Source organism: Eretmochelys imbricata, chromosome 14 (assembly GCF_965152235.1).
Source record: "Eretmochelys imbricata isolate rEreImb1 chromosome 14, rEreImb1.hap1, whole genome shotgun sequence".
Classification (NCBI taxonomy): domain Eukaryota; kingdom Metazoa; phylum Chordata; order Testudines; family Cheloniidae; genus Eretmochelys; species Eretmochelys imbricata.
This window is the reverse complement of record NC_135585.1, coordinates 19,255,418-19,272,484: the sequence shown is the minus strand read 5'-3', so window position 1 is coordinate 19,272,484 and position 17,067 is coordinate 19,255,418. Positions and strand designations below refer to the sequence as shown.

At 44.1% G+C, this 17,067-nt stretch overlaps 1 protein-coding gene across 2 annotated transcripts in view; it reads left to right on the top strand.

Annotated features, from left to right (window-relative positions):
- The window catches only part of OGFOD3 (2-oxoglutarate and iron dependent oxygenase domain containing 3), a 94,753-nt gene that overhangs the window by 8,327 nt on the left and 69,359 nt on the right, over positions 1–17,067 (top strand). For both annotated transcript variants that reach the window (XM_077833119.1, XM_077833120.1), the window contains exons 3-4: positions 10,460–10,535; positions 11,981–12,023. In XM_077833119.1, coding sequence (XP_077689245.1) covers positions 10,460–10,535; positions 11,981–12,023 — 119 coding nt within the window. The remainder of the gene's footprint in view (positions 1–10,459; positions 10,536–11,980; positions 12,024–17,067) is intronic.

The window sequence follows — 17,067 nt, the reverse complement described above, 5'->3', positions numbered from 1 at the left end:
TTCTGTATTTAGGGAAGAAGATGTGGTGCATCATGATCATAGGAATTATGGTCTGCATTCTAAATTATACATGCAAACCTCTTATACTGCCTCCTCAAAGTGTGCTTTTCACTCTAAAGTTATGGTGGTGGTCATGGTTCTACTGATAAACCGTCTGTGTGGATTGCTTTCTGTGTTGTAATGGTACTTCTCCCTGTCCGTGATGAAGCAGGTCCAGGTCGTAACTTCAATGTGACATCATCCAGAGGTTAGAGGAGAGGATACAGAAAGGCACACGGGAAGTGTGTGACCAGTAGTATCAGAAGAGCCAGCAACTAGGCTGCAAGTATTGTTACAGGAATCAGAGTAACAGCTGTGTTAGTCTGTATTCGCAAAAAGAAAAGGAGTACTTGTGGCACCTTAGAGACTAACCAATTTATTTGAGCATAAGCTTTCGTGAGCTACAGCTCACTTCATCGGATGCATACTGTGTCCACAGTATGCATCCGATGAAGTGAGCTGTAGCTCACGAAAGCTTATGCTCAAATAAATTGGTTAGTCTCTAAGGTGCCACAAGTACTCCTTTTCTTGTTACAGGAATGTCATCCTAGCCATCTTTCCCTCTTGCTATGTTGCTCTGAGATGGGTTGCATCAGTTGAACTTTGTGACGAATGACCTTCTTGCTCCTGGGAGAATTCCCCAGTACCCACAACCTCTTCACTGAATGGTGCCCAGGCATGTAGCTTTTCAGATAAAAAGTAAGGTGTAGGAGGTCTGGCTAACTGTATGGTGTTGAGTACATTCTATCTTCCTCCAACATGCCGAATAGGTTGTGTGATTGCCGTGTCTCTCTGACTTTTTGAGTATTTTGATATGTTCTTCTTGATCCATGTCAGAGAGAACATGCAGCTTGCAGTTTTAAAGCTGTGATGCTGATAGTATATCACTGAATGTCTTTGTATCAACTGGATGCAATATCTCTAGTGATACTTGAAACCCTGTGAAACTATTCCCCCATTTCTAATTTCATTGTAAAGGTGAAACCAGCTTTCTATGAAAATTTTCTCTAGGAAAACTAACAGAAGTAAAGGAATTTGGTTGAATAAAGAACAGAAATTGGAGTAGGGGAGGGCGAGGTAGAAGTTGAAAATATCAGTATATTTTAAAATCTGTCTTTAAGTGTTACAATTTACAGTGCATCTGTGTCCAGAAGTGGGACCTTTCTAATTGATAAAATAATCTTCAAACAAACCAGCTCCACCCTCTGTTCCTGCCTACATTTACATCTTGTGTTCATCTCTTACTGTCAGGGCCTAGCTGATTGACTTACTCCTAAAATATCTTTATATTGCTTACATCCAAGCTTGTAAATCTTTGTTACCTTCAGAATACCTTCTGCATCCAGCTCTGTCTTGATCACTCCTTTGTCAAAGCTCTTATTCATGTCGTCATCTCCTATTCTGTGGTTTTGCTAAATCCTGATTCACCAACTTCTGTCTCTCCGTTTCTTGAATCTCAACTCCTCTTACCTGCAGATTGTTTTCGTTGCTCCTCCAGTACCAGACTAATTCTCTCCATGGTAGGTGGAAGGTCTCTCCGCCTCCCCTCGCCCTCAGGCAGTTTTTGCCATCTGGAAAAGCCTCCCAGCTCTTCTGTGATCAGTTGTCCTCCAGACTCTCTTTAAAATCCCAACTCAAGATCCATCTTTTCCCCTTGGCCTATGGCTTTCAATCCTGTTCTCTAGTGAAACAATCAAGTTCTACTTCCTGAATTTCTAGGCTTCATGCTCAGTCAATTTTCCTGTGGCTTCTATTTCCTTCACCACTGGTGTATTGGAGCTACAGTTACCACTTGGAACATATATTATACGAGAGAAAAAAAAAGGACTACTTGTGACACCTTAGAGACTAACAAATTTATTTGAGCATAAGCTTTTGTGAGCTACGGCTCACTTCATGGGATGCATTTGTTAGTCTCTAAGGTGCCACAAGTACTCCTTTTCTTTTTGCGGATACAGACTAACATGGCTGCTACTCTGAAACCTGATATTATCCAAGGTATTATTGGTGGTAATTGTTGCAAAAAGATTCAGTGACGGTTCTGTGTGGTTCAGCCTGTTAAAAATAAAGTGCCTGGTAGTTTACACTAACAGTTCTGGGAACCAAAATTCAGTCCCTTTTTAGCTGCCTCTTAAAAACACAGCAACATAGAATTCTTGTGTCTTTTGGCGCTGGGCAGACAAAAATCTTGTCAAAAGGGTTTTGGTTTACAGGTTTGTTACATATTGAGGCTGTAGGGCACCCACTCAGACCTGATGTGATAAAATCATGAGAGTTGGAAATATACAAGTCTCGCAGTATTTGGTGTTCTGAAAGTCCTCAGCTCCTGGAGTCAAGTGACTGTGTGAAAATTTCAGCATTTTTTAAAGAAAAAAGGTAGGTTTGTAGTCTTCCTGATTTCAGGGAAAATCTTGAAAACTTGCCTCAATGTATTTCTTTAAAAAACAAAAACAAAAACTGGCGATTATTTGGGGCCTGAGTTATGATTTTTGAATGCCTGTGATTGGCATTACTACTGAGTGCTCTTTTTGACCTGCTCGGTCCTAGTAGTTCATATTGAACATTCTCTTCTGATCCAAAACACTGTAATTTCCGCTTAGTGATAGTCTTGGATCCTGTTTTTCTCCCTGTTAACCTATGGGGGTAATGGGAGAAAACTGATGCAGACCATTCCTTTGGTGTAGTAGCTAAGCACAGTCTTTGATACATTCCTGCTGCAGTACAAGGTTCTTTGCTGGCATTGCATTATGAGCAGTGCAAAGTAGCACATTGACCGTCCTTATAGTCTAATTCCCCTGACACTTCCCAAATAATTGATTATTTGCTTCTTGGAGTATGAATTGTCCAGCAGATTTTGGTGATTTATTGTTGAATACTCATGGAGCACACTATTAATCATTCTGGTTTGTAATCCGGTCAGATGTTCTTTCACAGGGATTTGTTACTGGGCCCGTCTGCTTAATTTTTACTCTTATTGATTTAGAGGAAAAAAAATCTTTTTTTGGACAATGCAGAGAGAGATGGTTGATGGGGGTAAGCAGGAAGTACTGAGCCATGAGGATGATGTTTGTTCGGGAAAAACAGGTCTGTGATTGATCTGATTGATCGTTGGAGAGAGCAAACTGTGTATGTGAGTGAGGGGAAGAAACAGTGTGTGTATACATGCAATCTACTATTCAGGGCTTCAGGTGCCTCTGACAGATATTTGAAACAAATCATAAAACCAGCAGCCTCCTCTTATCCCCAAACAAGAATATAGTAATAAAAAATTAACAATTGGAGGAAAACAATAGCCCACCCTGCCCACCAACCGCATCCCTCCTTGCTTCTTTCTCTCCCCTAAGCCTCGGAGAAACGGCTGGACTTTGGAACAGGGCTAGAAGGCTGACAGATATAGCTATTTCTCACCAAGGTGAGGAGAGGAGTTTTGTAATGCCTTTTGCTGTGCCAGTCGCCTCTCATTCCCATTGCCTTGTGGTCATCTGTTCTTGCTTGCTGCTGTTCACAGTTTGCCTGATGTTGTTGGATTGCATAGATGCCTTAACTGATTTTTTAGAAGTGTCTTTCCTCTCCCCCCCCCCCCCCCCGCACCTTTTTGTGCTCTGGTGAGTAAATAATCGTCTGAGAGAACTCTGTTGACAAGCAGTAAGCATACTGGCAGATGTCAGCAAATATGTGGATCTAGGCTTTTCTATTGCTTTATAATTACCCTCCCTGCCCCTGCAAAAAAAAAAAAAAAAAATCTATAAAATGCCAAGTCTCAAGGACTCTGTGGCTTACAGTACATTTTAGTTGTTATTCCTGCCCTGAAGCAACTCTGAATTGGACATCTGTGATTCCTCAAGGACTACTAGATAAAGAGTGTAGGAGATTTGTAGTGCTGGCTTCTCTTTTTAATTTTTATATTATTGCCGTATTCTGCAGAATTGGATTTTAAAGGTTATTTGCCATGTAATTTGAAGCTGTATCCCCATGGTCTCCTATCTTCTGTGTCTCACATAGCAGCAAAGGGCAATTACTTGAATAATTGGTTCACATGCGCGCAGTATAAAATTGCAGAGCTGATGGAGTCTTCAATGTCCCAGTTATACCCTTTCTGGTGCTTTTTCAGGCAATGGAGATGCCGTCTTGGACAGTTACTCTTATAAATGCAATTAGGGCACCTAATGCCTGGGAATTATGCATCCTGCCTCTTCTCCATGGTTCTATTCTTGAGTCTGTCTTTCTCTCCTTACCCTTCATTGCTTGCCTGCTGACGTTCTGCCACACTTCCATGCAGCTGGGAGGGAAGGGATGGTTAGTATCATCTCGCATCATCATTTCATGAGCTGGCTTCTTAGATCACAAAGAATATTTAGAACTCTTTACCACCAAGATCTCTGCACGGGGTTGACTGCAGACTTGCTTAAGGTCAGTCCTGAAGCTGGATCTCTTAAATGGTGTTGCAAGATTCAGCTGGTATGCACTCCATCCTAATATAGTTCACTTCCACAGCCCTGTGTGGCAGTCATCATTCTTCCAGGAGAGTTGGACTGGTGGGCCCTCCCTTTACTTGCATGGGGCTAGTTTGCTCCCCATGGCAATCCAGTCCCTGGCCTTTCTGTTGAGACTGCGAACTACTTAGATTGTAAACTCCTTGGGGCGGGGACCATCTTTTTGTTCTGCGTTTGTACAGTGGGGTCCTGGTCCATCCTCCTAGGCGTAGGATAATACAAATAATAATTTCTATGGCGCTAATTGTGGTGGTATGTTGTGATTTGGGATGGTCATCGACTAGAAACTACACTGAAATGACAAACCCATTGCACATAGGTCATTGGATAGTAAATTGTTTCGACCAAGGCTGGATTTGAACTGTTGACATGAGATGAAAGGCTTTGTGTAGAACTGCCAGACCCTGAACTATCTTGTATTCTTTGACCCTGCTTGCTGTGGGCTGAAATGCTGCATGTGGGGCCAGGTCAGCCAATATCTTTTTGCATTCCAAGGACGATTATGCAAGCGGTAATCTTTGCCTTCTTTAATTCTGCCCTTGGGAAGAAGTGAGAAGTCATTATATGTTTCCCACTTCTTATTTCATGCATACAGGGGTGAAGTACAGTGTTTCTGATACAGTTATACCTGACACATACCATTCTAAACAAAGGCTAACTTCTCTGACAAGAAGCCTTAATCTCAGGGTATGTCTACACTACAAAATTAGGTCGAATTTATAGAACTCGGTTTTTTAGAAATTGTTTTTATATAGTCGATTGTGTGTGTCCCCACATAAAATGCTCTAAGTGCATTAACTCGGCGGAGTGCTTCCACAGTACCGAGGCTAGAGTCGACTTCCGGAGTGTTGCACTGTGGGTAGCTATCCCACAGTTCCCGCAGTCTCCGCTGTCCATTGGAATTCTGGGTTGAGATCCCAGTGCTTGATGGGGCTAAAACATTGTCGTGGGTGGTTCTGGGTACATATCGTCAGGCCCCCGTTCCCTCCCTCCCTCCGTGAAAGCAGCAGCAGACAATCGTTTCACGCCTTTTTTCTTGAGTTACCTGTGCAGACACCATACCACAGCAAGCATGGAGCCCGCTCAGGTAACCGTCACCGTATGTCTCCTGGGTGCTGGCAGACATGGTACTGCATTGCTACACAGCAGCAGCAACCCATTGTCTTGTGGCAGCAGATGGTACAGTAGGACTGGTAGCTGTCATCGTCATGTCCGAGGTGCTCCTGGTCGCCTCTGTGAGATCGATCAGGAGCGCCTGGGCAGACATGGGCGCAGGGACTAAATTTGGAGTGACTTGACCAGGTCATTCTCTTTAGTCCTGCAGTCAGTCCTATTGAACCATCTTATGGTGAGCAGGCAGGTGATACGGATTGCTAGCAGTCCTATTGTACTGTCTTCTGCCGGGCAGGCAAGAGATGAGAATGGCTAGCAGTCCTATTGTACCATCTTCTGCCGAGCAACCATGAGATGTGGATGGCTTGCAGTCCTTCTGCACCGTCTGCTGCCAGCCAAAGATGTAAAAGATAGATGGAGTGGATCAAAACAAGAAATAGACCAGATTTGTTTTGTACTCATTTGCTTCCCCCCCTCCACCCCCTCCCCCGGTCTAGGGGACTCATTCCTCTAGGTCACACTGCAGTCATTCACACAGAAGGTGCAGCGAGGTAAATCTATCCATGTATCAATCAGAGGCCAGACCAACCTGCTTGTTCCAATAAGAACAATTACTTAAGTGCACCATTTCTTATTGGAACCCTCCGTGAAGTCCTGCCTGAAATACTCCTTGATGTAAATCCACCCCCTTTGTTGATTTTAATTCCTTGTAAGCCAACCCTGTAAGCCATGTCGTCAGTCGCCCCTCCCTCCGTCAGAGCAACGGCAGACAATTGTTCCGCGCCTTTTTTCTGTGCGGACGCCATACCAAGGCAAGCATGGAGGCCACTCAGCTCACTTTGGCAATTAGGAGCACATTAAACACCACACGCATCATCCAGCAGTATATGCAGCACCAGAACCTGGCAGAGCGATACCGGGCGAGGAGGTGACGTCAGCGCGGTCACGTGAGTGATCAGGACGTGGACATAGATTTCTCTGAAAGCATGGGCCCTGCCAATGCATGCATCATGGTGCTAACGGAGCAGGTTCATGCTGTGGAACGCCGATTCTGGGCTCAGGAAACAAGCACAGACTGGTGGGACCACATAGTGTTGCAGGTCTGGGATGATTCCCAATGGCTGCGAAACTTTCGCATGCGTAAGGGCACTTTCATGGAACTTTGTGACTTGCTTTCCCCTGCCCTGAAGCAAATGAATGCGCAAGATGAGAGTAGCCCTCACAGTTGAGAAGCGAGTGGCGATAGCCCTGTGGAAGCTTGCAACGCCAGACAGCTACCGGTCAGTTGGGAATCAATTTGGAGTGGGCAAATCTACTGTTGGGGCTGCTGTGATGCAAGTAGCCCATGCAATCAAAGATCTGCTGATATCAAGGGTAGTGACCCTGGGAAACGTGCAGGTCATAGTGGATGGCTTTGCTGCAATGGGATTCCCTAACTGTGGTGGGGCCATAGACGGAACCCATATCCCTATCTTGGCACTGGAGCACCAAGCCTGTGAGTACATAAACCACAAGGGGTACTTTTCAATAGTGCTGCAAACTTTGGTGGATCACAAGGGATGTTTCACCAACATCAACGTGGGATGGCCGGGAAAGGTACATGACGCTCGCATCTTCAGGAACTCTGGTCTGTTTCAAAAGCTGCAGGAAGGGACTTTATTCCCAGACCAGAAAATAACCGTTGGGGATGTTGAAATGCCTATAGTTATCCTTGGGACCCAGCCTACCCCTTAATGCCATGGCTCATGAAGCCGTACACAGGCAGCCTGGACAGTAGTCGGGAGCTGTTCCACTACAGGCTGAGCAAGTGCAGAATGGTGGTAGAATGTGCATTTGGACGTTTAAAGGCGCGCTGGCGCAGTTTACTGACTCGCTTAGACCTCAGCGAAACCAATATTCCCACTGTTATTACTGCTTGCTGTGCGCTCCACAATATCTGTGAGAGTAAGGGGGAGACGTTTATGATGGGGTGGGAGGTTGAGGCAAATCGCCTGGCTGCTGTTACGCGCAGCCAGACACCAGGGCGGTTAGAAGAGCACAGGAGGGCGCGGTACGCATCAGAGAAGCTTTGGAAAACCAGTTTTTCATGACTGGCCAGGCTACGGTGTGAAAGTTCTGTTTGTTTCTCCTTGATGAAAGCCCCCGCCCCTTGGTTCACTCTATTTCCCTGTAAGCTAACCACCTTCCCCTCCTCCCTTTGATCACCGCTTGCAGAGGCAATAAAGTCATTGTTGCTTCACATTCATGCATTCTTTATTCATTCATCACACAAATAGGGGGATGACTACCAAGGTAGCCCAGGATGGGTGGTGGAGGAGGGAAGGAAAATGCCACACAGCACTTTAAAAGTTTAAAACTTTAAAATTTATTGAATGCCAGCCTTCTGTTGCTTGGGCAATCCTCTGGAGTGGAGTGGCTGGGTGGCCGGAGGCCCCCCCCACCGCATTCTTGGGCGTCTGGGTGAGGAGGCTATGGAACTTGGGGAGAAGGGTGGTTGGTTACACAGGGGTGTAGCAGCAGTCTGTGCTCCAGCTGCCTTTGCTGCAGCTCAGCCATACACTGGAGCATATTGGTTTGATCCTCCAGCAGCCTCAGCATTGAATCCTGCCTCCTCTCATCACGCTGCCGCCACATTTGAGCTTCAGCCCTCTCTTCAGCCCACCACCTCTCCTCCCGGTCATTTTGTGCTTTCCTGCACTCTGACATTATTTGCCTCCACGCATTCGTCTGTGCTCTGTCAGTGTGGGAGGACAGCATGAGCTCAGAGAACATTTCATCACAAGTGCTTTTTTTTTCTTTCTAATCTTCACTAGCCTCTGGGAAGGAGAAGATCCTGTGATCATTGAAACACATGCAGCTGGGGGAGAAAAAAAAGGGACAGCAGTATTTAAAAAGACACATTTTATAAAACAGTGGCTACACTCTTTCAGGGTAAACCTTGCTGTTAACATTACATACATGGCACATGTGCTTTCGTTACAAGGTCTCATTTTGCCCCCCCCCCACCGTGTGGCTACCCCCTCAACCTTCCCCCTTCCCCGTGGCTAACAGCAGGGAACATTTCTGTTCAGCCACAGGCAAACAGCCCAGCAGGAATGGGCACCTCTGTGTGTCCCCTAAAGAAAAGCACCCTGTTTCAACCAGGTGACCATGAATGATATCTCACTCTCCTGAGGATAACACAGAGAGATAAAGAACGGATGTTGTTTGAACGCCAGCAAACATACACTGCAGTGCTTTGTCGTATAGTGATTCCCGAGTACGTGTTACTGGCCTGGAGTGGTAAAGCGTCCTACCATGGAGGACGCAATAAGGCTGCCCTCCCCAGAAACCTTTTGCAAAGGCTTTGGGAGTACATCCAGGAGAGCCGCGAATGCCAGGGCAAATTAATCCTTTCACATGCTTGCTTTTAAACCATGTATAGTATTTTAAAAGGCACACTCACCGGAGGTCCCTTCTCCACCTGCCGGGTTCAGGAGGCAGCCTTGGGTGGGTTCGGGGGGTACTGGCGCCAGGTCCAGGGTGAGAAACAGTTCCTGGCTGTTGGGAAAACCGGTTTCTCCGCTTGCTTGCTGAGAGCTGTCTACAACCTCCTCCTCATCATCATCTTCTTCGTCCCCAAAACCTGTTTCTGTAATGCCTCCATCTCCATTGAAGGAGTCAAACAACACGGCTGGGGTAGTGGTGGCTGAACCCCCTAAAATGGCATGCAGCTCATCATAGAAGCGGCATGTTTGGGGCTCTGACCCGGAGCGGCTGTTTGCCTCTCTGGTTTTCTGGTAGGCTTGCCTCAGCTCCTTAAGTTTCACACGGCACTGCTTCGGGTCCCTGTTATGGCTTCTGTCCTTCATGCCCTGGGAGATTTTGACAAAGGTTTTGGCATTTCGAAAACTGGAACGGAGTTCTGATAGCACGGATTCCTCTCCCCATACAGCGATCAGATCCCGCACCTCCCATTCAATCCATGCTGGAGCTCTTTTGCGATTCTGGGACTCCATCATGGTCACCTCTGCTGATGAGCTCTGCATGGTCACCTGCAGCTTGCCACGCTGGCCAAACAGGAAATGAGATTCAAAAGTTCGTGGTTCTTTTCCTGTCTACCTGGCCAGTGCATCTGAGTTGAGAGCGCTGTCCAGAGCGGTCACAATGGAGCACTCTCGGATAGCTCCCGGAGGCCAATACCGTCGAATTGTGTCCACAGTACCCCAAATTCGACCCGGCAAGGCCGATTTAAGCGCTAATCCACTTGTCAGGGGTGGAGTAAGGAAATCGATTTTAAGAGCCCTTTAAGTCGAAAAAAAGGGCTTCATCGTGTGGACGGATGCAGGTTTACATCGATTTAATGCTGCTAAATTCGACCTAAAATCCTAGTGTAGACCAGGGCTCAGACTGCACTGAGTCTGTTTATTTTGATAGATTAGTAAAGGGATATAAGTCAATGTGTAAGCCTTTATTTTTAACAAGCTTGTTTTTACAGAAATCTAGGAGCAAAATAAATGTTTCCAGGAATTGTTTTCATGTTAATTGTAATAGTTTATTTTTAAGGGCATGGCATTCCCTTGCATTGTATTTAACCCAAACATTTTGCTCATGTATGAGAATTAGGACTCAAAATGAAATGTAAATTTGGTTTGGTTTTAGTTTTCATGATATAAGGTAGGTGGTAGTAATCAGGTCAAGAAATCTGTTTTCAAAATATTTTTATCCTGTCAAATTTTTTCTTTCAAGGAGAACAGAAATTGGAAGGTGGGATATTGAGATTCAGTGTGTGCTTCTTTGTAATGTAGTCTTTGCCTTTTATCGTCCATCTCCAGGGTGCACTCCTAGAAAGTGTGGAAGAGGCATAACAGACGCAGTTATCACCAGGGAGGAAGCTGAAAGAATCCGTAGGTAATTTTTCTTTTAGCCTTAAAAAATTACTTTAGTCGCATTGGACTAGAGGCAAGTGGGATTACACTGGAAGTGTTTACAGCATGTCATTGGTGCAAAGGCTATTAGCTGAGGACGAAGGCTAACAGTTCAGGGTGCTAAAATCTTTTCCAAAGTCTTTTTCTATTTTGGAACTGGCTGCTCTAGTCATCTGGGACAGACTCTGTCTTATTCACTGGAGGTTGGAAGACTCATGTCCCAGTGGAAGGAAATATGGGATTGTCCTGGATTGAATTAGAGATTTTCATTTGCTCCATTGTTCCTGATCAGACTTTCCTCCATTTTTTGTAACCCATCTCCTTTCTGTGCATACTAGTAGCTATGAACTGCTGTGAGCTATGAGCTAGAGCTAACAAAATGCAGTAAGGCAGATGGTTTCTTCTATGACACCAATGTGCGGTGCTCTGGTCAAGTGCTAAGAGATGCTTCAACTTGACACAGCTAGGCAGGTGAACAGCCTAATTGAATACCAACTGCTTTCGGTAATCAAACACTAGGGGCTGTCTGAGTGATGTGGTCTGTATTATAAACTATGGGTTGACTGAGAACACTGCTTCTAAGGCTATGTCAACACTAGCACTTTTGTTAGTAAAACATTTGTAGGTCGGGTGTGAAAAAAAACACTCCCTCCCTCCCTCCCCCCCATCTGACGTAAGTTTCACGGACAGAAGTGCTGGTGTGGACAGCGTTATGTCGGTGGGAGACTCTCTCCTGCTGACGTAGCTACTGCTGCTTGTTGGGGGTGGTTTAACTATGCCGGCAAAGAGAGCTCTCTCCCACCAGCGTAGAGCAGCTTCGTGGGAGACCGTACAGCGGCACAGCTGTAGCGGTACAGCTGTGCTGCTGTAAGGTCTGTAGTGTAGACGTAGCTTTTAGACTCCCAGCCCCATGCGGATGCGCGATTAGTATCGATCCCAGTCCTCACATATTGTAATGGCTTGTTCAACAGCCGAGTCAAAGGTCCATCCCTTTCAAATTCTGGTCTCTTGTTTTTGATACTCCAGTATAATGTAGAGATTTTGTATTATTGTCCTTAGAATCGAAATGTAGGCCTCTTCACATTAGTCCTGTTTGGCAGGATATCTTTGGAAGCCAGGTTTTTAAAAAATTTTTTATAAGTGTCTTTGGGATTCCCTCAAGAGGGCTGAGAATGCCCCACATTGCAGCCACCTTCTTGCAAGCAAGTGTTCTACCCTTCTTGGTGTCATGGGTTTATTTGCCTGCTTGTGACTTGTAACTGCAAGATCATAAGGATTTCAAGCAAATGACAACTCTCTTCACTAATGCACATTACATATGTTGTGTTGGCTAATATTTATCCGACGAGCTGTACATTGTAAATTATATTGTTAAGGACAAAGAGGTCTTGCTGTAGTTCTAATTTGAGACTGTTGTTTCACCCACAGAATAGCGGAGAGGGGACTGTCCTTGGGAGGATCTGATGGAGGGGTGAGCAGCATCCTGTTTCCTTTTACATTCTTCTGTTATCCAGGCAAGATTTTCAGGTTTTAAATGCATTTGTGGGAGGGGGCAAGGGGAGGAAGTAGGATGGATAATTCCTCTGGTTTCCACACTGATTTGTCAATATCTCCTCATGGAAATGTTGGTCTTTGTCAGTAGTAAAGATCATGGCATTTGCATTATAACTTACTCATTCCCTGTTGTTCAGTTTGTAAATATAACACCCATGCTATACTCTGCAGTCTGGTGCATGGTAGTATGCTATGGATTATGGATGCTATTAACTATAGCAGTGGTGCATTGACCTCTGACTCCTGGTTCTTCAAAACTGTGCCTCTAAAATAAACTTAGATCAGTTTTGGGGTAACATGAAACATATTTGGTGCCTCAAGAAGACCTTTGAAAAACATTCTGTTTAAAAACAATTCTCTTCCTTTGATATACATTCCCTTTCATTTCTCTTCCCCCTCTCTTTATTCCTCAGCATATTTGTGTGAGGAATGGAATCTTTAGTTCTGAAGAGTTGGCTGCTTATTCCCCACCTATATTGGTAGTCTGTGACATCCCAGTTTGTGGAAGATGATGTGATTGTTAAAGCCTGGTATGACTACTTGCATGCTTAAAGTTAAGCACCTGCTTTTGTCTTCTGCTGAATTAGGACTAGAAAGGAAATGAGCAAGGAGCTGATAGAATTTTGAGAAACTCTTCTGTCATTTTCATGCAGATGTCTTCGTCAGTAAGGAATGAGGGAAATGAGACACACAAACAAAAATTGTTTCTAAATCAAGGGTTCAAGTCTATTCCTAGGAGGCCTCAGTATAACAGCCCTTTAATGAGCACTTCCCCAAAACCCCATGGAGAACAACCACTCATCTGGGAAGAAGAAAAGGAGGACTTGTGGCACCTTAGAGACTAACAAATTTATTTGAGCATAAGCTTATGCTCAAATAAATTTGTTAGTCTCTAAGGTGCCACAAGTCCTCCTTTTCTTTTTGCGGATACAGACTAACATGGCTGCTATTCTGAAACCTGTCATCTGGGAAGAGTTCTCTGTCCCCCAGGTTTGGAGAAAGTAGATTGGCCTGCCTCTGCAGAAATGGAAGAAGGCTGTTGTTTTTTAGCAATACACATTGGCTAGGTTTTGGAAGGGTAGAAGAGAAGTTAGGAGGGGAAGGAGTTAAATGTTAAAGTTTAAAAAAAGCCCTTATTTACTCAGACTAATAATACCATTTGCTTTTTCCTGCAGTTTATGCTACTTTTGGCTGTTGTGGCCTTTATTTTTCCTGACTTTTTTCAGCTGTTTGTAATCCCAGTTTACTTTCCCTTCAGTTTCTCTCACTAACCATGTGCCACAACTCTCCAGTCACAATCCTTGCACAGGTGGAGTGACATATAAGACCTGTGGAAATGCAAGATATGTTTACCAAAGATTCCTTTATTTTTCAGGCAGACTTTGTTTCAGTGTAATGCCGACAGACTCCGGTCGTCAGCAGACAGGATTGAACCGGGGACCTCAGGAGCCTAGTGCATGAGCCTCTACCGCAAGAGCTAAAAGCCAATTTGCTCTTAGCTAAAGCTGTAGAGCAGACTCATTTAACTCTCTCTCTAAGTGGTCTGGGTGCCACTAGATGTGGCAGAACACCACACCCAAGGAGGTGTGTGAGTTATATAAGCACTCAGATCATCACGTCTGTCTCAGATCTATGGATTTGTCTTTGTCCTTCGCAGTGTAGAAATATAGTTGCAGCTACAAAATTAATAGTTTGATTAACTACTGAATAAGTGACTTCATTTTGTCTTGTTTTAGTCAAAGCAAGGAAAAGCTTGGTGTAATGCTTGTTTTCCTCCTGTATCCCATTTCTGTCCATCCTTTTTATGAGTAGGTGCTGGATGTAGGTTTCCTTCTGTTGGATGTCTGTTTCTATGTAATATGATTCAATCATACAGTTCCAATCTACTAATCTGGAACCTAGCCTTTGCCACAAAATTTTTCTTTTTCTCTAATGGCAAAAACCCAGTAATCTCTACTCAAGCAAACCTCCCAATAATTTCAATGGGGACCTTGCTAAAGTAAGGATGGAAAGATTTGGTCCTGAGAGACAAGGTTCTTGCTTTAAAGCCAATTTCCCCGAGTGTCGGTGTGTCCCTGTGGGTGGGGTGCAAAGAACTGTCTAAGGGAATGTAAACGGGCCTCTCACTTGTCCTCTAAAGTCTCAGTTTTCATTTTTAACCCTCCCCCATAAATCTCCAGTTTATGGTTGTGAAGAAAACCTTGAAAACACAAGCTGAGTGTAACCAATGCAGAAATGCCTTCCCAACTTTTCAGAGACCCTGAAACAAAAACTCTCAGGTGTGAACTGCTTCATTTCAATGGATTCTAACTCAGATACCAGCAATGCTAATTTAAAAGACAAAATTCTTAATTATTTCACTGCTTACCAAAGCATGTAACAAAAGACAGGAAACCTCTTATTCAAGGTCCTGTGTATCCCACGATTTAGTAGTTGTGGAATTTGCCACAGAATTCACCCCACTGCTGCAGAATTGTGCTCCAGAATCTCAGCTTTCATTAAAATATGAAATTATTTCTAGACCTTGTGGTTGCAGAGAGAACCTCAAACATGAACCAAAACATTTGTTATAGCTGTCTTGCTGCCCTGCTGGGATTTGCATGTAGCTGTCTCTTGTTCTGCAGATTTCCCCACAGTAGGGAGTTAATTGGATTACAGTGCATGTCTCTGATGCTGTTTTTTGAAGCCAGGTAGCAATGTATTGGGGTTGGGGGAGAGGGATGGAATTCAGCTTGTTGCTAGGGAATGGGGGAGACAGAAACGTGGGCTGATGAGCTAAGCATCCTGGAAAAGAGTGCAGTAGCTGAGGCCTGGGGAAATAAGATGGCTACAAGCTTCCTTATTCCCTGGTGCACTTGGGAGGAAAGGAGGTTCTGAGCTGGGAGCCAAAGCCTGGGGAGTGGAGCTGAGCCATTTGGAGAGCATAATGAAAAACCTATTGTCTAAATCGAGATAGAAAATAATGATCAACAAACGTTTCCCAATGAGTATTTTCAACTTTGATCCGTAGCTGGGTGTTGTGGGGGTGGACGGCATGGAAATGAAGATGGATTTGGTGGCAGTAGAATAAATTAATGCAACTGTGGAACTGAATGTAATGTCCGGGGGGGGTTTCTCAGTTCCAATCTATTCCTTAGAACATATGCTAACCTTGCTCTGCATTTATATATGTACACTAGTTTATGGCAGAGGATGTAAAAGTATCTGACATCACCTACCTTTCTTTGCTTCAAGTAACACATAGCATCTTTATTTAATGTACAGACACATTCTAAAGCAAGAAAGTCAGGGATTCCTTGTAGGTATGAGCTATCATTAAAAGTTTTTCCAGATTATATTTGAACCTGATTGAGATATATTGTGGAGTCAGTAGCTCCTTTGTTTTGTCATCATCCCACAAAATATGTTGCTTTCCTTGATACTAAGTTTAGGTAGAAATAGAAATGGTATTTGGATTGTCTTTCAGAAGAAGGCAACCTTCACTTCAGCTGTAGATCTAGTTTTACATTGTGCCCAAGATCCCACACCTGGAATTACTTCCTAGTTCCTCCTTGGTCACTTTTTGTAAGATTTTTATTTTAATTAGGTGAAAGGAAGGTTCTGAGGGCTCTGAAACTAAGTCATAGAGCAGTAGATGATGGGGCAGCCCACTGAACCTCTTGCATTTTACATAAGTATTCCCACTTATGCTATACTTACAACACTTAGCATTTATATAGTATGTTACGTGATCAAAGCACTGTATAATCCTCCTCACAGCCCCGCATTTTGAGGCAGTATTTTATTATTGTATCTGAAGGGAACATTGAGTTCATTATCAATGAATGCCAACTCTGCTCGTGTAAAGCTCATCATTCTTTCATTACTGTATCAGCTACCATTGTGTTGTGGATCTGTATTTTGTGTTGATGTAACAGTTGATTTGGGCACAGTTTTGAATAAAGTTAGGCACATATATTCCCTTTGAATTGGCTAAGGGAGCATTCACTGGATTACTGATTTATCTGAGGACAAGGGACTCTTCTCAGCATGAAGAATAATTGCCTTATGTGAAATCATATCATCTTGATTGGCAGCTATTAGAGAAACAGTTTGGCTGTGGGCTGCTTCAACTCAAATTATGTTGAATGTTGGGGGCGGCTCTTGCTTTTCAGCAGATTGGTAACAGATTGCTTCACTTGAAAGAAGCAAGTGTAAATGTCTCTTATCCAAGTGCTGCTAGCTGTAGTGAGTCCTTTGCAAAGAATTGCATCAAGTTGGTGCCCTCATTGTCCTGCCATAAAGTGATTTTATTCCTAACCTGGGGTTATCTGTGTCCTCAGCCCCCATCTTCCTCCCCAACTTTGGGTTTTCTGGTCTCCTGACTGCAGGCCTGATCCTAGGATGTATTCTCGCACTGGTCCCTTAACCCAGAGAGCTCCATTGAAATGCAATCTCATTTATTTTCACCACAGACTTATTTTTTTTGCAGTGGACTGAGACTTTGAGTCATCTGCCTTCATGATGATTTGCTGAAGCTTTACTCCATCCTTTTTCATGTCAGTAGGGGGGAGGCCTATGGACATAAGTTCTTTAACTCTCACTTTCTTACTCTTAAGCATTTTTTCCTCTACCTTTGCCCTGTCTTTTTGCTCCATCTCACTTAATGCTTGTGCTTGCATTTCCCACACCATTAGCCAAAAAGCTCTCAGCTGTTAGGCCAGATTATGAGGTGTTGTGTCTGATGTTGGTGATGTCCAGACAAAAGTGTCTTATGTCATTAGAGCCTTTCATCCTCCCCTCTTTTCCTGATGGTTTAGAGACTGCTTTACACTTTATTTCATCTAGCTGTTCTTTCTGCCTACCAAAAAACTGCACGCATGTTGGACTGGATTTGAATTAGCCTGCTTCTTAAATTTTCTTAGGGCTTATAAGGTGTGTTGGATGACTCTGTCCAGTTGTGCACATTGTCCTTTGGATAG